Here is a 21,414-nt window from a genome sequence, read left to right on the forward strand (position 1 = left end):
AGGAAGTATAGGCAGGACTAACAGAGAGGAGAAAAGAAAGAACAGGAAGGCAGAAGGAGTTACTGACAGCCGCCTCCAGGATAAGCCACATGTGAAGATGCAGGTAAGTCACGAGCTGTGGGGCAGGGTATAGGTTTGTGGAATTGGGTTAATTTAAGCTAGAAGAACAGTTAGCAAGAGGCCTGCCATGGCCATACAGTTTGTAAGCAATATAAATCGCTGTGTTTACTTGGTTGGGTCTGAGCAGCTGGGGGACTGGCGGGTGACAAAGATTTGTCCTGACTGTGGGCAAGGCAGGAAAACTCTAGCTACAGTTACTGCTCTCTACAATACCTTTATCATGAAGGGGCATTGGATCTTGTCAAAGGCATTTAATGACACGCTTTTGTGGAGTTTTTCTTTCAGTTTTTTATATGGTAGATTACATTGATAGAGTTTTGTATGTTGAACTATACCTGTATCTCTGGAATGAAGCCTAATTGATCATGGTAGATGATCTATTTTTGATGTGTTCTTGGAGTTGGTTTGCCAGTATTTTGTGGAGTATTTTTTCATCAATGTTAATGAGGGAGATTGGTCTATAATTATCTTTCTTTGTTGCATCTTTTTTATGGCTGGCTATCAAGGTAACGATGGCCTCATAAAAAGCTTAACAATGTTCCTTCTGTTTAATATTATGTAGAACCATTTGACGTGTATTGATATTAGCTCTTCTTTGAAATTCTGGTAGAATTCTGTCCTAAAATGATCTGGCCCTGGGCATTTTTTGGTTGGGAGGATATTTATGATTGCTTCCATTTCCTCAATGATTATAGGATTATTTAAGCAGTTTATCTGGTCTTGATTTTATTTTCATAAGTGGTACCCATCAAGAAACCTGTCCATTTTTTTTAGATTTTCTAATTTTGTGGAGTACAGGTTTTTAAAGTATGATCTAATGGTTCCCTGGAGTTCCTCAATGTCTGTTGTTATGTCCCACTTTTCATTTTTGATTTTGTCAGTTTGGAGATCCTTTCTCTGTTTTATGGTTAGTTTGGATAAGGGCTTGTCTATCTTGTTGATTTTCTCAAAGAACCAACTTTTGTTTCATTGATTCTTTGTATTGTTCTATTGTTTCTATTTTATTGAATCAATGCTCAGTTTGATTATTTCCTGTCAGCTACTTTTCCTGGCTGAGTTTGCTTCTTTTGGTTCTAGAGCTTTCAGGTGTGCTGTTAACTCCCTAGTGTGAGATTTCTCCAAATTCTCTATGTAAGCACTTGATGCTATAAACTTTCTTCTTAGCTCTGTTTTCATAGTGTCCTACAAGTTTGAGTATGTTGTACCTTCAATTTCTTGAATTCAAGAAACTCTTTAATTTATTTTTTATTACTTTCTTGATTCATTGGTGATTCTGTTGAGCATTGTTCAACATCTATGATATTGTAAACTTTCTGTAATTTGTGTTACTGCATTCTAACTTTAAGCCATGGTGATCTGATGAGATACAAGGGTTTATTCCAATTTTTTTTAATTTGTTTGAGATTTGCTTTGTGACCAAGTATTTGGTCAATTTTAGAGAGGGTTCCATGAGGTACTGAGACAAAGATATATTCTTTTGTGTTTGGGTGAAATGTTATATAGATATCTGTTAAGTTCCTTGGAGTCACAACATTGGTTAGTTCTTTTACTTCACTGTTAAGCTTCTGTCTTGCTGACTTGTCCATTGGTGAGAGTGGGATATTGAGGTCTTCCACTATTAGTGTGTGGGGTTTGGTATGTTATTTAAGCTTTAGTAATGTTTTTTTTTTGTTTTTTTTTTTTTTTTTTTTTTTTTGTTTTTTTGTTTTTTTTTTTTTTTTACAAAATCATGTACCCTCTATTTGTTCATAATTGATGCTTCATCTTGATGGATTTTTCCTGTGATAAATAGGTAATGTCTTTCTCCATCACTTTTGATTAATTTTAGTTTGAAGTCTATTTTCTTAGATTTAGGATAGCTACACATGTTTTTTTTTCTTGTCATTTTGATTGCTTTCTTATCAACCCCTTTATTTTGAGGTAATGTCTTTCTTTGAAGTTGAGGCTTGTTTCTTATATACAGCAGGATGGATTCTATTTTTTTACCAATTCTATTAACCTGTGTATTTTTATACATAAACTTAGTCCATTGATATTAAGAAATATTAATGATCAGTATTTATTAATTCCTGTTCTTTTTGTTGTGGTTGTTGTTGATGATGTTCTTGTTGATAGTGTGTGTGCATGTGTTTCTTTCTTTGGGATTTTCTGGTGTGGGATTTATTTATTGTCTGAGTTTTCCTAGGTGTAGCTATCTTCCTTGGGTTCAAATTTTCCTTCTAGTACTTTCTGTAGAACTGGATTTCTGAATTGGTACTGTTTAAATTTGATTTTGCTGTGGAATATCTTGTTTTCTCTGTCTGATGTTGATATAAAGTTTTTTTGGGTTTGGTAGTCTGGGTTTACATCCATGGTCTCTTGGTGTCTGTAAAACATCTGTCCAGGACCTTCTGGCTTTCATAGTCTCCATTGAGAATTCAGTTGTGTTTATGATATGTCTGTCTTTGTATGTTACTTGGTCTTTTTCCTTTGCAGCTCTTAATATTCTTTCTTTATTCTGAATATTTAGTAGTTTTATTATTATGTGGTTGTGGGGTTTTTTTGGTGAGGTCTATTTGGTGTTTCATATGTCTTGTACCTTCATAGGCATGTCCTTTTTAAGTGGGGAAAGTTTTCTTCTATGATTTTGTTGAATATATTTTCTGTGCCTTTGATCTGGGGTTCTTATTTTTTTTATAATAATGGATTGTTGAGACTCACTAAGATATATTGACATATTAATAAAATGGTCAAAGGCAATTAACAATACACTTCTGCACAATGATATATACCAGTTCATAAACACACAAATAAAATTTTAGTTATCAAATACAAAATATAATATACCTATAAATATTGACTTAATACACATCATACAAAGTAGGAAGATTTATAATGTATTTTCTTGGTAAAATCCCTTAAGTATTGGTGAAATTATTAAGGCCACTCCACATAGTTAAGTGGAAGATTTATTTAGTGGATAACTTACAAATTAAGGAATAGGTAGGTTGCGGGGTCTGGGTAAGATATATCACAGTCCAGCGGTGTTCTCTGGAGCTCTGCTCGGTCAACCTCCACCTTCCAGGATCCTGGAACAGAGAGAGAGCGCTGGCCCATCCCAATCTCAGGTCTCCAGGGTCCTCCCTTGGCCATGCCTTGTAGGCATGACGGATACTGAAGCCTCAATTGGCGGTTGGAACGTCCAGATCAAAGCTGGAATGGCTACCCACTACACTTAAGTGTCAAAAATTGAGCTGGGGTTCTACTCCTTCTTCTATCCCTATTATTCTTAGGTTTGGTCTTTTCATGGTGTCCTAAATTCCCCTGGAGTTTGATGTCAAGAATTTGTTGTATTTAACATTTTCTTTGACTGATGAATCTATTTCCTCTATTGTAACTTCCATGCCTGAGATTCTGCCTTCAATCTCTTGCATTCTGTTGGGTATGTTTGCATTTGTAGTTCTCTGATTGTTTACCCAGATTTCCATTTTCAGAGTTCCCTCAGTTTGTGTTTTCTTTATTGCCTCTATCTCTATTTTCAAGGCTTGAACTTTTTCCTGAACCTGTTTGTTTTTTTTCTTGGTTTTCTTTGATGGATTTATTGATTTCTTCCAATTTTGTCTTTGACCTTTCCTCCATTTCTTAAAGAAAATTTTTCATTTCCTCTTTAAGGTCCTTTATCTTTATGAAGTTATTTTTTAAGGTCATTTTCTTCTGCCTCATTTGTGTTGGAGTGTTCAGGTCTTGCTGTTGCAGAACCACTAGGTTCTGGAGGTGTCATATTATTCTTTAAGTTGTTGAGTGTATTCTTACACTGCTGTGTATCCACCTGGGTTTGGGGTAATTAGAGGTACAGGTGTTGATTTATCCTCCACTTGGTGTAGGTGGCACCTGTGTCACTGGAGCTATTCTTCCTCCAGTTACCACCAGTTAAAACTGTGCCTCTGAGGGACGTCTGATGCTTCTGGGACTGGTGGTGGAGCAGCCTGACCACAAGAGTCTTGCTTGCTGACCATCTGATGAGGCTCTTCCTCCAAAAGGTGCAGGTAGGGCTGTGCCTCTGGGGCCTGAAGATAATGGGGATAATGGTGAAGTGGCCTGTTCTTCACAGCCACCTGAATTTCAAGAAATCTCTCTCTCTCTCTCTCTCTCTCTCTCTCTCTCTCTCTCTCTCTCTCTCTGGTCCTTAAGTGTTCAAGGGAGGGATTTACAGGACAAGAACATAGTACTGTTTCACAAAGACCTACACCCCACATTCTTGCTTATCTTGGATTGTTCTGAGACTCATCATTTGCCTTTTAGGGACTTGTGTCTCATTCAGTCATCATCAAACACCTGGGAAGACTGGCCCATGCTATGGTCCATCCTGGGTAGTTATATCAATGACAGGCCCACTCCTGGTCTCATGTGTGACATGTCTTTGCACACATTAAGTACTGAAGTCTGCCTGTGAGTGATTCTCAGGAAAGCTCAGTGAGAAGTCTTATTATGTGCAATCTGTAGAACTTCTTGAACATCAGTGCATCAGAGGGTACCACTTCAGGCTCTGCAGTGAATATCAGTAAAGCAGGAGGGACAGAGCACTCTCAGGTATCAGACAGGAGTAGGTCAGTGAGAACCAGGAGAGACAATGGGCATCTAAGTCTAGATCCTAGGCCTGTCTCACCAAGCTCTTCTGCTCAGCTCACATTTGGAAAAGACTGTTTCTCTCACACAGCACAGGAGACCCACTTCCTCTGAGTAGTCATTTTCTTCAGCATCTGACTGAGAGTCATCTTCTGCCTGGTTCCCAAAGACATGGATAGGGACTTGAGTTTAAAATGACCAACACTGGGTGAAAGAGGCCTTTGGTAGGATCAGAGGTCCTACAGAGTTCAATCAATCTTCTCTGTTTTTGTGCAGTATTGCTACCAAAGTTCACCATCACAAGAAACAATTCTAACTTCATGGAGAGTGAGGATGGTAGTCTTAAAACATGAACATGAGAGTCAGAATACAATCTACTTGTTGAGGGAAAATGGTCAAAGACTCTCAGAATATGATGTCAGAGGGTAATTGGACTCTCACTTTACTGAATGTCATGACTAATGCAGGATTCTCTACATGTGTAACATGCAACTTAGTGAGTGCCAAAGGGACACATTCAACCTGAATATTACCTGTGAGTAATTTGTCTCACCATGGTTACAACTGCCTAAATGCACATTTCCTGAGACAGGACACTTGGTCTCTCTTGAATTCATGACAAGAACCCACCACAAAGACACATAAGCTGGCCAGGGCCTAGCGATACTTATCCTGAGCCTAGAGAAGCTTAGAGTGATGGAAACCAGAAACATCTCAGACTAAGGCTCAGTGCACACATGAGAATATACCAGAACTGTTTTTGTGTTGTGGGAGAGATATATTAGGGCTTATGCTTGCTATATAAATACTTATTTACTAATCTGCACCACAGTTCTGGTTGGATCCTGTTCAACTAAGGTTATTGCACAGATATTATAGCCTTCTGCAGAGGAAAATTTCCCTTTCTATCTGCTGACTTCACATGTGGCTTTATTCTGCTTGTTCCAGATCAGGTGACCTGATTATATCCCTCTCAGATACTCATTTGCATCCAGAGGCAACCCACAACATCTCTGCAATGTTGCTTCTCACTCACTTGCACTATATTACTGGTTTATCAATGGAAAGGTCCAGATACCTTGACAAGAGCACTTTATCACCAACTTCACTATTAATAATTGCAGATCCTATGTTCTCTTATCCAGAACTTTGCACTGGTGTCCATAGGGTCAAAGTGAAAAAAAATTACAAGTCTTGGGAAATGAATACCTACAATGACAGCATTGAGCTTTGGGGTAAACCTTGTTTTTATTGATAGATACAGAAATTAATTCCCAGCATGTGTCATGGACATGAACATATCCCAATCCTCTTATGAGATTCCAGTTAAGAATCTTTCTTCTCTCCTTTCATCTCTAGTTTCTCTTTTCTCAACTTAGACTGGTATTGGAATGTGAAGTGGGGGTTTCCCCCAGGACAGAGGAACTTCACAGGCAGGGTAACATTGGCCTCTTTAGCATGCTTGATCTTTTCAAGGAGATTTTAGATTGATCGTAGTCAAGTAGATTTTCCAATAGTCAACTCAAATCTTCCTGTCCCTTCCATTTGCTTTCATGATTGCCATGACCCAGAAGAATTACCAAAGCTTTGAAACATGTTCATGTTTTTTTTTTACTCCAAATGCTCCCAGCTCCTGTCTTGTCTAGCCATTAATGGGCTTGTCTGATTCCAATGAAAGCAAAAGTAACATGTGATGACCATTCTTGAGAGGCCTGTAATGAATCAGGATGAATCCTATGTTTTTATGATGCTGTTTTGTTAACTCTTGACAATGACTGTGGTGGGCATCACAGTGTTCCTGGGCTCAGTACCAGGGTAGTGGAAAAAGTGACACTTGGGGAAGATGTTCTTGACCTGTCCCCTAAGTGGACAGCAGCACTTGTGATGACCACAACACACAGAGACAGAAGCTCACTTGGAATCTGAACAACTTCCTATGGATTCTCCCTGTAGAGGATGAGGATATAACAGATATTAAATGTGTCCTAGTTAGCATTAGCTGTCAGCTTGACTCATCCCAAAGTCACCTGGTTGGGGGATTAGAGTCTTGAAGCTCAAGCCACACCAGTCAGACTAATAAATGAGTGACCCACCCGCCTGATGAACTACCCTATTCTGTAGATTTTGTTCTCAAAGTCCTATCCCATAGCCCAGTCTTTCCCAGCTCATCACCCACCCTGCTGTCTGGTCATGTTCACATTCCTAACTGAATTCTGATATCCATGCATAGTATACACCAGTCCAAATAACTGATACAGACCACATCAGTCAGAGGAACCTAGATATCCCTGCTATACCAAACAATAAGATAATCACTCATCTCCTGACTCAGACAGAAGCTCCATACTAGATCAGAAGTCATTCTGGCTAACAGGAATCCAGGCCACAAAGACAAAAAGACAAAGGAGAACACATAAACTAAGGAACAAACTACCAATCTTACAAAGTCAAACTCAAAAACAAAGTCCTAAACCTAATCATTCTAAACCTTGTTGCCTGAACATCAGTGTAGGGATCCAATTAACATCATTCAGGGCAACATGACACCACCAGAGAACAGCTATTCTATAATAGCAAGACCTGAATATTGTAATTCTGTCAAATCATAAGAAAATGACCTTAAATACAAATTTAAGAAGATGATAGAGGTCCTTAAAGAGGAAAAGAAAAATATCCTTAAATAATTCAAGGAAAAGTTAAACATAATTGTAGAAAATATATAAATTTCTTGATGAATGCCAAGAAAGCCAAGAAACAAACAACCAGTTGACTAATATTATTCAAGACCTGAAAATTGAAATAGAACAATAAGAGAAACAAAACCTGAGGAAACTCTGGAAATAGAAAATCTGCGTAAGTGAACAGGAACTACAGATGTAAGCATGACCAACAGAATACAAGAGAATTTCAGGAATTGAAGATATGATAGAAGAAACAAACTCATCAGTCAAACAAAATGTTAAATCTAAAAATGTATCACAAGTCATTCAGGAAACCTAGGACACTATGAAAAGGCCAAACCTAGAAATAATAATCATAATCATAATCATAATCATAATAATAATAATAATAATAATAATAATAGGAGAATCCTAGGTCTAAGACCCAAGGAGATAACTGTACTTTACGTCAAATATATTTAGAACATGAATTCATGCCTTCCTGTCGCTATCATTTGCTTTCATGTTCTCCATGACCCAGAAGAAACACCCAGAGTTTGAACCATGCTCATGTTTCTTTGTGCCATATGGTGATAAATCTTGTCTGTTCTCAGCTGGTGATTGGTTCCTACTCTGATTTCAATGGAATTAGAAGAGGCAGGTGATGAATATATGTGGGAGGCAAGACTTGATTAGGGATGAATCTAATGTTTTTATGATGTTGTTTCACTTACTATACACAATGTCTGTGGTGGACATCACGGTGTCCCTGGGCTCAGGATCTGGGAAGTGGGAAAAGTAACACCCAGTTCAGATGTCCTTGAGCTGTGTCCTGGCTTTGAGGGTCTGGATGTGAGGGCCAGGCCAGTGGATATCAGCACATGTGATGACCACAGCAAACAAAGATGGACACTCCTTTAGATAATGGGATACTTCCTGTGAAATATCCCTGTGGAAGAGGAAGAATTGGAAGTTTGAAATATTGTCCTAGTTAACACTGACACCTTGACACAGTCCAGTCACCTGGATTGGGAAAAGAGTCTCAGCATAATAACTGTCTTTATGAGGTTGGGCTGTGAACAGTTTTTTCAAGAACACACAGGTCACCTCTACCCCAACACTGAGGACATGAAACTCCTCACACAATGGCTCTTGGGCCACTCTCCTCTGTCAGGAATTTCACTGGTGACATTAGTGATAAAGGATTTCTCTTCAACACTAGTTATCACTCAGCTGGTCCCTTTGTAGTCCTCAGAGACTGTCCCCTTCCTTCAGAAATTAAATCCTACCTTCCCTGAGCACTGAGGACTCAGCTGGGACTCTGTGTCACAAAGACACATAGACAGGATGGAGGTTCCTTCTTGGGTGCTGACAGACCCAAGGCTAGGACAGAGCAGATGTCAGGCCTGAAACAAGTGATTGTTCTCTGAGGGCATGGGGATGCTTATCAGCCTTGTTGCTCAATGTGTTGTCTGGAAGTGAAACATAAAGTGAGAAAAGTTGAGAGGAATGTGGGACAGCACTGGGAGTGGAAGGGACAGAGCAGTGTCTTGGACACAGACCAGCAATCGACAGCCCATTGGATTCTGGGAAGTGCTCCAGTCTGGAAGAGTGCACGTCTCAGGAGGAGGAAGGACAGCAGAGCCTGGGGCTTATGTATTAGCTGAATCTCTTCTCCTCAGAGGGAGGACAACACAGTGAGAAGAGAAATGGAAGAGTCTTCCATGATTTCCTGCAAGGGCTGCACCCCCTGGAAGGGGCTACTGTTTACAGGTGAGGGTACCCACACTCTGACTGCGAAGGTGGATGGGAACTCAGAGGCAAGTTGGAGTCTCCTAAAGAGAACAAGATCCTGAGAGAAGACTTGTGGTTTATGTTGATAGTTATGGGGAAGAAGGTACAGCGAGGGACAGAGGTTCAGCAGCCTGAAGCTCTCAGTGGACAGGAGGTGATGAGAGGAAGAGAAAACCCCAACCACTCCCTATTCAAAGTGACTCACATTGACTGCCATGTTCTGAAGACTGATGTCCCCAGTCACGGCAGGGTGACTCCAAACCTTAACAAGGGTGGGCCAGTGAGATGACTCAGAATGGGGAGACTTGACAACCTATATTCAGTCCTCTGCTCCCACAGGATAGATGGAAAGAACAGACTCTTGCAGGCTCTTCTGTGGCCTCAACACAAGTACAGTGGCATGGAGCTGCTCATATGCACACTGAGACATGTGCCTTCAGAAATATACACTTATAGTATATAAGTAAATGGGAAATAATTTAAATCACTCTTGAGTATAATTATTGTCCTTAGCTACAAATGGGAACTATGTAGATAAACCCTGGACACACCTTTCCAAACTTCCTTCCTTCTTTAGCTCCATCCTTCCTTCTTTCCTCGTCCTTTTCCTTCCTTCCTTCTTTTCTTTTATCACCAATCTCAACACAGTTTTCTCTGTATATTCCTAACTGTCCTAGAACTCACTGTGTAGACCAAGTTGGCCTCATACTCAGAGAGCTGACTGATTTTGCCTCCAAAATGCTATGATTCAAGACATGCATCACTACCTCCCAGTTTCTTTCATTTTTTTCTTTCCTCATTGATGTATGAGACATTTTAAGGAACTCAGTCTTCTTAAAAGGTGACACTAGTCCCAGTCCTTACACAGCACTTGTTTTATCAGACTAGAAATCAGTGTATTCAGAAATTGATACCAGAAGTTGACTGATAACACAAAGAGAATGGGGAAAAAAGTCAGAACATGAGGAACTTCTAGAGGAGGAGGTCAAAGTGGCTTCCTCACAAGAAATACTCTTTTTTTTGAGACAGGGTTTCTCTGTGTAGCTTTGCGCCTTTTCCTGGAACTCACTTGGTAGTCCAGGCTGGCCTCGAACTCACAGAGATCCGCCTGGCTCTGCCTCCCAAGTGCTGGGATTAAAGGCGTGCGCCACCACCGCCTGGCGAAATACTCTTTATGTGAGGAGAAATATGGGGATAATAAGGGGGTAGCTTGGCAGAGAAATTAGAAGATTACTCTGCAAAGAGTAAAGGACACAGCCAGGAGTCTCAACTGAGTTATGATCACACCTGCCCAGTACTGATATTTTTTTTATCCCTTTCTTTCTAGCCTCCCTTTTAACCTGTTGGTACCGGCCCACCACTGCCCAAGTCACCATTGAATCAGTGCCTCCCCATGTGGTCGAAGGAGAAAGCAACCTTTTCCTTGTCCACAATCTGCCAGAGAATCTTTTATCCATATCCTGGTTTAAAGAGGGAGCAAATATGGACCACAGAATTGTGACCTACATACTGAATTACAACACAGCTCTGCCGGGAACAGCACACAGTGGTAGAGAGACAATGTACCCAAATGGATCCCTGTGGATTCAAAATGTCACCCATAAGGACACAGGATTCTATATACTACAAACCATAAGTACAGAAGTAAAAACTGTATCAAGAACATACTTACACCTTCATGTGTACAGTAAGTAGTTTTTTGTGAATTCTCCATTTTGGGTGGGGATCAATCTACTAGACACACACAGAAGTGTCAGACCTGGCATATGCATACCTCCTCTCTGCACTATCTCCATGTTGAGGTTTGACAATTTCATGCAAGACACATTAAATTGTGTAGACTAACTGTAATAGATCAGAAGCCTTGCACACAGGGCAAACTGAGTGTCCAGCTGGGTTTCTCTGTTGTACATGAAGTGCAGAGACTCCCTCTATGGTGTAGGCAGACCAAGGCTGTTCACTCAGGGCTCAGGGATGCTCATTTGTCCTTTTGATCACTGTGTGTTCTGGAGGACTGAGACATAAAAAGAGAAGTAGAGAGGGATATGGGGCAGCACTGAGAGTAAGGGGACAGAGTAGGGTTTTGAATAGCAAACCCCACAGCCCATGGAACTCTGGGAGATGCTCCATCATGGGAGAAGGCTCAGTTCACATGAAGGAAGGGTAGCAAAGCTTGGGAGCAGATGTGCCACAGAATGAGGATGTATCAGGCCACAGAGATACACCCTTGTTTCCCTCTGAGGTTTTCTAGGCACCATTTCTTAAAAAGAAAAATAAAACTTAAGATGAATCCAGGTTCTCACTATTCCCTTGTCCTAGTGGACTGGAAGTAGAGAAAGCTAGAAGGTGAAGTCAGGTGTTGACTGTACCCCCAAAAGGAAAGAACATAAATAAAAGAAAGTCAGAGAATCAGATGTCATGGTCTGTAGAGAAGAGGTGAGGGCAGTAGTTTGAGGCTTTAAGCTGGGGTCATATTGACACCTGAGCAGAGAGCACCATACAGAGGAAATGATATGTGCAGGGATATTCGAGACATGGAAGTCAGTAAATGACAGGAAGTCACTCACCCACACACCCAAGATAAGCTATGAACACACCTGCTCAGAACACAGGGCCTCATCTTAGCCAAATACAAAGATCCAATTATTGATTAATCTTGAACTTCCCTTCCAGCCTCTCTTATGAAATGTGGGCGCCATCCTACCTCTGCTCAGCCCACTATTGAATCAGTGCCACCCAGAGTAACAGAAGGGTCAAGTGTTCTTCTAGTGGTTCACAATCTCCCGGAGAATCTTCGAGCCCTTTTCTGGTATAAAGGAATTAATGTGTTCAAGAACCATGAGGTTAGCCGACACATAATAGCCAAGAATTCAAGTGTGCCAGGTCCTGCACACAGTGGTCGAGAGACAATGTACAGCAATGGATCCTTGGCTCTCCACAATGTCACCTGGAAGGATGCTGGATTCTACACCCTATTAACTCTGACCACAGATCTGGCAACTGAAGTAGCTCATGGGCAGCTCCAATTGGACAGTAAGTGATTCTCAAGATCATTCAGTCATGGGGTGTGTGTGGACACACAGGAATCTCTTGCTTGGCCTCTGCATACCTCCACTCTAAACTGTGTCCCCATTTTGGTGTTTTAGCACTTAGCACAGGACACACATACCACAGACAAATGGCCATAGATCAGATTCATGCCCTGATTCCATCTTCAGAAAGGTGTGTGTGTGTGTGTGTGTGTGTGTGTGTGTGTGTGTGTGTGTGTGTGTTTCTGTGTGTGTGTGTGAAGGGAAAGGGTAAGTGCATGCATGAAGCATTAGACTCAGTCTTATCTTTTGGGGTTCTCATAATGAGCATGGTTCAGAGAGAGACCATGTTGGCATCAAGCAGATCCTCACAGAGAGGTGAGCACCAGGAAGCCCTTGTTCCAGGCTTCTGTCTGAGGATTGACTACAAGTGATCCTGGGGACACTTACCTCCTTATGCACCAGGTTTGAACTCTTACTTCCTTATGGAGCTGACAGGGAATAATAGTTTTTGGATATGCACATCTCATAGCATTTAAAACCAATCAGTGCTTTGGCATGAGAGCCACATTCAAGGTGTTACCTGGTTACCTCCTTCTGAGACTCAGCATGGAGAGCAGAGCTGGACATGTGCCCAGGCCAGCAGTCAACTGTCCTCATGGACTTATAAGACTTCACAGGAAAGTCAGGGTCCCCAAGGTGAAGAAGAGAGGACACAGATCCACCTGGCAAGTGCTTGTCCTCTGGGGTTCAATACAGGGAATTCCTTCAGGCTACCAAATAATAACAGGCTTTGCTGGTCTTGCCAGCTACCAGACATGAGCTCCAGTCATCCTATCAATCTCCAGGGGGTGATACTAGCTCACAATCAAACTCTAAGTTGCTGCTTTCCTGGAGAAGATGAAAGAAACTTGAATGATTTCCATTTCTTAACAGACCTAAGGTCCCTCCCACAATGTCATTCTGACCTATGGTGCTTTCTCTGTCTGAGAACAGTATTATGCTAGGGGATATGTTCAGCCTCATTCCTTCTAGCATCTTCCTTGGAGAAAGAGAGGGTGAACACATGGAATACCAAGCAAACAATAGAGACTTCCCTAAACTGTCAGGGTGTACATGGGCAGACCTGAACTATACCTCAGCCAACAATAGAGGCTGGAATTCATGTTTCCTTTTGAAACCCTCCAAAGCAGGGTGAGTCCATCCACACCTCTCCAAGACATAGGTGAACTTCTTCACACACAGGACATAGATTTCCTGATACAACACTTCCTAGATGAGACCCCAAATGCTGATACTAGTAATAAACAATGAGTGTTCTTCTTACATCACTCAGTTGGTCCCTTTCAGGACCTCACAGACATCCATCACATTCTGGCTGAGAGCAAATTCCACCTTCCAGAGCATTAAGGACATGAGGACAACTGAGTTGACAGAGGAGTTTCTGTGTCACAAAAAATGCATAGAGAGGAGAAAGTCCCCCTCTTTGGTGCTACAGATCCAAGGCCAGGACACAGCAGAGGTCAGCCCTGGGGTGAGCTATTAGACCTGTTGCTCACTGTGTGGTCTGGAGGCCTGAAACATAATAAAAGAGATTGGGGAAGAGAATCACCAAGCCAATTTCAAGGGGAGGAGACAGCAGTGCTTTGGACAAGGGCCCACCCACAGCCCAGATGACTCTGGGAGGGGCTTCTGCCTTGTAACAGGCTCAGGTCTAGGAAGGCAGGACAGCAGAGGTGACTTCAGGGTAGCAGAGCTGACTCCTGGACAGCAGATATGACTCATAAACAGCAGAGCTGACTCTGGGGCAGTGTAGTAGACTCTGAGAAGGAGAAATGACTCCAAGATAGTGGAGTGTGGTGGCAGTGCTGGATCCCTTGGAGATACACCTGTTCCAAGGAATCACAATCCCTGCCTTGTCCGAAGAGCACTATGGAGAAGGGCTAGTTTCATAAGTAAAGAGAGAATTCCCTGACAGTGTGTGGGAGCAGAGAGCTCAGGTCCTGGCTGGAGTCTCCAAGGAGGACAAGAGTCTGAAGGAGAATCAAGGAGTCTTCTTTTCTCCTTTTGTGAGGATGGCACAGAGATAGATGGAGGTTCAACAGCAGGAAGCTCTTAGTGAACAGGAAATGGAAAGGGGTAGGGATGAAAGCCAGATTGTTTTCTGTTCAATGGTAATCAAGTTGGCTGCTCTATTCTGAAGACTGATGTTCCCACTATGACAGTGTGACACAGAAAAGAATCTGCCCTGGGTGGGTTAGTGAGGTGTTTCAATGAGTGAAGACAAATTCTATCAGGCCCAATGACTGTGTTTAATCCTCAGCCCCCATGTGTTGGAAGTAGAGAAACCTCTTACTCCTCAAAGCTGTCCCTTTCCCCACATATAAGTACTGTGGCATGCACCTGGCCACATACCTACATGCATTCACACACACACAAACACACACACACACACACACACACACACACGAAATGGAAATAGATGTAAAAAATGAATGAAACTGGTGTATCCATTGGCCACAAAGTTGACAGCTTCATAAATAACCCCTGGACATGCTGGATCATAGAAAAACTTAAATATATCAGAACCCCTCACCTGTCTTTACCTGCAGAGTGGAATACCTGTGCTGGGTAAACTCAGCCCCAGGTTGTCACCTTCAGTGCAGACCCTTGGGGCTATCACAATGCACATGATTTCTCAAATATTCTGTGAGGTCAGGCAGGCCCTCATTGAAGAAGTCATAGGATCCTCACAGAGAGCACTGGGAAGCCCTGGCTGCAAATTTCTGTCTCTGGATACACTCCAGATGACATTTGGGAGCTTTTTGTCACTTGTTGTTCTTAAGTTCCTGTTAGAGCTGTCAGGGATCAGGGCTTTATTGGTATGTGGAACCAATTAGTGCACTGTAATGAGAGCTATCGTTAGGCTAGATCCACTCTATTATCTTTACCAGAGACCACACATGGAGAGTATAGCTGGTCAGGTACCCAGACCATTAACTAACTCTCCTGATGAAATCATGAGACCTCAGAGAAAGGTCAGGGTCACGAAGGAGAGAGAAAAAAAGGACACAAATCTTCCTTGGATGTGATTGTTCACTGGGGTCCAGTTCTAGAATTCTCTCCTGCAGTCAAATAGTAAAAGAGTTGCTGATTTGGACTTCATGCCACGAGGTGCAGTTCTTCTAGTTATCACTAGGTGGCTATAAAAGGACACATAATCAACAACCTGAAAATATATTCAGGAGCCATGAGCTTACCTCTAGCCTAGCTTCCATCCATGTCGCTTACATGTAGTGGGTAGCTGTTCTAGCTCTGACCTCAGAGCACTGCCCCTAGTGTAATAACAAGTTACTGCCACACCTGCCTATGACCTGCCCCTGGAGTGTGGCTGAGACATGTCCCTTTAAGACCCAAGATATGTAGGTGCTTGCCCCTCCTAGCCACCTCTTGGTCTTGGATGCTAGTGCAGATCAGATCAGAGCTCTCTAGAGAACAACACTGGACCAAGCCTCAATCCATATTTTCTCTATTGTGAGTTTCCTGTATAGTGAGTTAACCCCCCAAAAAAATTCCTATAATCATTAAGAAATTCCCAAGGATTGGTAGCAATTTAATTGCAATATCTAATGCCCAACATGGGACATGAAGCTGCAACCCTGAGATTAAGAGTCTCATGCTCTACCAGCTGATCGAGCTGGGCTTCCAAATTATAGCTGGAAGTTTTTCTGTGTTCTGGCCAGCCAGTTGTTGGGACAAATCTTTCCCAATTGTGTCCCACAAGTAAGCATAGAGGGGCTTATATTAATTATAAGTGCTTGGACATTAGCTCAGGCTTATTACTGACTAGCACTTACACTTAAATTAACCCATAATTCTTATTTATATTTAGCCACATGGTTTAGTAACATTTCTCAGTTCTGCCTTGTCATCTTGCCTCCACAGTATTGATGAATTTATCTCTTTTTCTTCTATCTTCCCTTGTAGCCTGCAGGTCCTTTCCAATCCAGCTCACTATTGAGTCAATGCCACACAATGTTGTTGAAGGGGAAAATGCTCTCCTAATTGTTCATAATATCCCAGAGGACCTTTTATCCTTTGTCTGGTACAAAGGGATACCAATTGTCAACAGTCACAAAATTGTACAGAATGTAGTAACCAGTAATAAAAGTATCCTGTGGTCTGCACACAGTGGAAGAGAGACTGTGTACCACAATGGATCTCTACTGTTCCAATATGCTGCCCAGGAAGATGCTGGATTCTACACCCTACGAACTTTAAATGCACAGTTTGAAACTCAAGAAGCACATGTGTACCTCCACATATACAGTAAGTGATTCTATGGGGTCTCTGAGTTCTGGTGGGTATGATTTCTCTTCACACACACACAGGAGTGTCCATTTTGACTGACTGTCTCCTCTCTACATTGTGTTTCCACATTGGGTTTGAGTACTTAGTGCAAGACACACATCAGGTAGACATAGTAAAGTAGACCAGAATCCCTCACCTGACTGCAGCTACTTAAGAGGATGTGTGCTGGGTAACTGAGCCCAAGGATGTCAGTCAGCTTCAGAATATTGGGGCTCTCACCAGGATCATGGCCTTGAGCGAGACCCCTTGGGAGTCAGGCCTGGCCTATCTTAGAGATCTATGGTTTAATCATAGTGAAGTGAGCATCAGAAAGACCTGGCTTCAGACCTCTGTTTCAGACTCAACCCCAGGTGACCACGGAGAGCCCTTCTCCTGGGCTTGAGTTTGACGCCCTCTTAGAGATGACAGGGAACAAGGTGTTACTGACTGTCTAAGACCCATAGAGTGTGTAATGAGCTGTGCAGTGCCATGAAGCTACAGTTAGGTAGGTCACCTGTCATCTCCTACTCAGTAGACTGATGCCAGGACATGTCAACTCTTCTGATGATGGGCTTAACAGACTTCACAGGAAGGTCAGGGTCCCCAAGTAGAGGTACAGAGGAGATATTTCTCTAGGCATATTTTTGTCCTTAGGGGTCCAGGCTAAGGAATTCTCTGCTGCAGGTAAACAGTAACAGATACTGCTCACCAGTGCAGCTCCCCATTCCAGTGTCATGCCATTGGTCATAACTAAGCTTAACATAGAGACAAGACAATGTGCACTAGTGAAGGGAAACAGACTCAAGAAATCCAGAGGCTGAATCAGGGTCACCCAACCCATGAGTGGCAGATCCAAACTACTAGAAGATTATCTATGTCATAGCCCCAATGTCTCCACCCTAGAGGCTTTATTACATGTCTACTGACTACAAATGGGCTTGTTGAGATCTCTGAAGGGCTACTGTCATTTCTCCCTCCTCTCTTGCCTCACAGAGCCTGTGGTACAGCCCTTTATCCTAGTCACCAGCACCAATGTTACAGTACAGAGCTCTGTGGTCCTAGCCTGCATTTCAACTGACACTGGAATCTCAACACAGTGGATCTTCAATAACCAGAGTCTGCAGCTCACAGAGAGGATGACCTTGTCACTGAAAAAGTGCCGACTCAGCATAGATCCTGTGAGGATGGAGGATGCTGGAGAGTATAAGTGTGAGGTCTCCAACCCAGTCAGCTCAATGACCAGTCTCCCAGTCAGGCTTGCTGTAATGAATGAGTGACCTCTCTTCTCTTACATTATAGCAGGGTAGGGGCATTTCTTTATCAATGGGGGCTAGTAACAAGAAAAATCTTGTGGTGAAAATGGTCAATTACTACTCAGGTACAGCCAGGTTGGTGGCTCATGGCTAATCCTGGCATAAACATGTGCCTAAGGACAGGCCAGGATATAAAAAAGAGACTTGGTTTCCAAAAAAGAAAAAGAAGACATCAATATAGTAAACAGAATTACAAAGGAGAAAAGAGCTTAGGTTTTGCATTAAATATATAGACAACTCTCAGAATCCATGGAAATTAATTTCATAAGTGCACAAACTTCTGGATGTTCTGAGTCCCCTGTTAACATGCTGCAGTGTTTGTATGGAAATAATGCATCCTCTCTTATACCCAAATACATTCCATGTAACCAGGGCTACACAGAAAAATCCTGTCTTGAAAACCCAAACCAAACAAAAAAGACTGCTCATGTTTGTCAAATGGCATCAGTTTTGTCTTTCTTCATGCTTCTATCTCTGTAGGTTTTGGGATTCTTGGAATGTGTCTGTTTCATCTAGGTCACTCAAAAAATAGCAAGTAACTATTGAGTATTCATGGAATCCTTAAAATTCTGAAAATGGAATGCAAGGTGTCAAATTTCACTTCTAGTATTAATAATGTTAATCTTTTAAAAATAAAGCAAATCAGATTAAAGTTGTCAAAACTGTTAATCAGTTCAAAAAGCCAACTTTTGATCCATTTATTTTGTAAACTGTTATTATTTGTTTGTGTCATTATTCAAACTAACAGGAAGTCAAGTGGAGACCATGGAGAAATGATGCTTCCCTGCCAACTTTTCACGAGTTGACTAGGTATTTTCTCCTTGTATAGCCTAGGACAACCAGTCTAGGAATGGTGAGATACACAGTGTGCTGGGTGCTCACACATCAGTCTATAACAAGTAAATAGTCCCCATTCATACCAACAGGCCAAGCTGAAGGAGGCAATTACTTGAGGTTCCCCATTTGTCTAGATCTTGTGTTGTGAAATACAATATAACCAGCACAAATGTTGAACACACCAGGTACATCAGTCCAGTTTCAGCAAGTTAAATATGTCATATGTCACATAGTCACTATCCATCTGAACCTCCCAAAATATCTCGACATGGTTCACACATACAAGAGAAGGGACATTAAAACACATGGGAAAAGGTACTTCTGCCTTCTCTAATCCATCACATTCCTAGATGATTCATAGATTCATGCTTCATCCTTAGGTAACCAGTGGCTTATGTCAGTCATCATGAACCACCAGAACTGAATGCTGGACCACTGAGCTGAAAGCAGACCTGCTCCTGGTCGCCTGGTTGAGGTTTCCATTCACATATTAAGTCCTGGTGACAGGTTGTGAGGATACCCATTGAAGCCACATCAGAACTCTAATCATAACCTATATTTAGTACAGTCTTAGACAGCAAAGGTTTGAAGGGCACTGGCTCATACTGAGCTGTGGTTTTCAAAGCATCTTGATGGGACACAGCACTTTAGGCTTCATGATACTCCTAAGGCTGTCTATCATCAAGCTCTGTAGCTCAGCTCACATGTAACAGGTTTGTTTTTCTCTCATAACAAGGAGGGCCTGCCATCTTGGAGCACTCAGATTACCATGCATCTCCTATGATTCACCTTCTCATTTATGTTATACTCTGGTTGGCAGGGATAGGCCAACACTAGTTGAATGAAATCCTGACAAGTGTCAGAGGTCCCACACAGGGCAATCTCCTCTCTGTTGTCTGCACTGCACTGTTAACATACAACCACAAGAACAACTCCAACTCAGTTCATAAGTGTTCAGAACCTTTGATGGGTCTCAAGTGCCTTCCCTTACTTATCCCTCTACAGACCCCAGTCTTCACATTCTGAACTCTTTCATCTCTTCCCTCTCTGAATGCAGTCAACCCCTGACTTCACTTAGAGATGGGCTTTCTGGTACATCTTCCAGTTCACTAGAGATGAAGCCATGTTAGGAAAAACTATTTTGATCTATCTGAAAGGCTCAAGGCCTGGACAGGTTCAGATACATGTAGATTGAAGAATGAATGTCCATGGATTTGAACAACAGGGCTTTCAATTTTCCTAGTATCATTAGGACTGACTCAGTATGCTATGAGTGCATAACTTGTGACCCAATAAATGCACATAATGTGACCCAGTCAACATAAATGTTACCTGTGAGTAACTTTTATTACTTCATGGCTACAACTGTGTAATTACACAAGGTCAGAAACAGACTCCTCAGTTCCTTTTGGTCTCATGAGATGATACCACCTCTACCATCACCTAGGTTGGTCATGTCATCCTGTACATGCTCATGCACATCAATCCAGGTCCATGCAGGAGCCAAGTATGGCAGAGGGGGACTTCTCTGTTCTGACAAATCTCAGGGTTACCACCTATTATTGAGCAATGTGGTATCTCAGACACAGGATCACTTACCACATGTGATTGTACTTGGACATATTCAGTATGTATGATACACTGGTGTTGGAATCCAGACTGGTTGGCATAGAAGCACTTGACTACTTCAGTACACTCCTAGTAATCAAGTCAGTGATAATTTTGGAGGTGGACATGGCTTTCAGAGCTGTTGTGGCCTTCTAAAGGGAAGAACTCCCATTTCTCTCTCTTCATCCATATTGAGATTGGTTCTGTTTACTCCATAAATGTTCCCACCTCCTAAAATATTTATTCAGGCATGTATTAGATTTATTTCTGTTCCTTGATAAAATACCATGTCCAAGTAAGTGTATGAAGAAAATAATTATTAGGGTTTATGGTCCATGATGTCAGGGATATACTTCAGCAAGCTGAAGGCATTGTTCTTGTAGCAAGAAGCTGAGAGCTCACCTCTTGACTTGTTAGCACAAATCAGAGAGACTAAATATTGAAGACCCTGAGAAACCAGCTCCCATGATCCATTCAAGTAATAAAAGGAATGCCTCAGAGTAGCAAGAAATAGGAAACCTTTTATCTGAGGCTATTTAGGAATAAGTTTTCATCTATCTATGACTGGTGTAATAAGGAAACACACATGCTTTCAGATGTTAATTTTGCTATTTACTTCATTGTAAAAATGGTCTCTCGTCTCTACATAGCTACATGTCTCCACGCACACAGCGACATATCTCTACATACATACATCTTTTCACATGACTGCACATCTTTCTTTTACATACATTTCTCTTCTAGTTCTCTTTTCTACAGCCTCATCTTTACATAGTTCTCTCCCATACAGAACTTTTTACAGTTCTTAGGCATAGCTCCTCTGTGTAGCAGCAGCTCTTTCATACAGTTCTCTCTCATGCTCACTCACATATCATTCTTTTACAATATTCACCCACTCTTTACTCAATCTCTTACTCTTTCACCATCTCAAACCCTCACACTTTTCTTCTTCTTCTTCTTCTTCTTCTCCTCCTCCTCCTCCTCCTCCTCCTCTTCCTCCTCCTCCTCCTCCTCCTCCTCCTCCTCCTTCTTCTTCTTCTTCTTCTTCATCTCTCATTCAGCACACACACAAACACACACACACACACACACACACAC

The 21,414-nt window shown here is 41.9% G+C and overlaps 1 protein-coding gene across 1 annotated transcript in view; it reads left to right on the forward strand.

Moving 5' to 3' along the window:
• The window catches only part of LOC114685891 (pregnancy-specific glycoprotein 22-like), a 577,069-nt gene extending 558,986 nt beyond the window's left edge, over positions 1-18,083 (forward strand). The window contains exons 7-9 of the mRNA XM_037201885.1: positions 11,894-12,212; positions 16,196-16,537; positions 17,552-18,083. Of these exons, the coding sequence (XP_037057780.1) occupies positions 11,894-12,212; positions 16,196-16,537; positions 17,552-17,835 (945 nt within the window). The 3' untranslated portion in view covers positions 17,836-18,083. The remainder of the gene's footprint in view (positions 1-11,893; positions 12,213-16,195; positions 16,538-17,551) is intronic.
• Positions 18,084-21,414: the final 3,331 nt, after the last annotated feature.

This window comes from Peromyscus leucopus, chromosome 1 (assembly GCF_004664715.2).
Source record: "Peromyscus leucopus breed LL Stock chromosome 1, UCI_PerLeu_2.1, whole genome shotgun sequence".
Lineage (NCBI taxonomy): Eukaryota > Metazoa > Chordata > Mammalia > Rodentia > Cricetidae > Peromyscus > Peromyscus leucopus.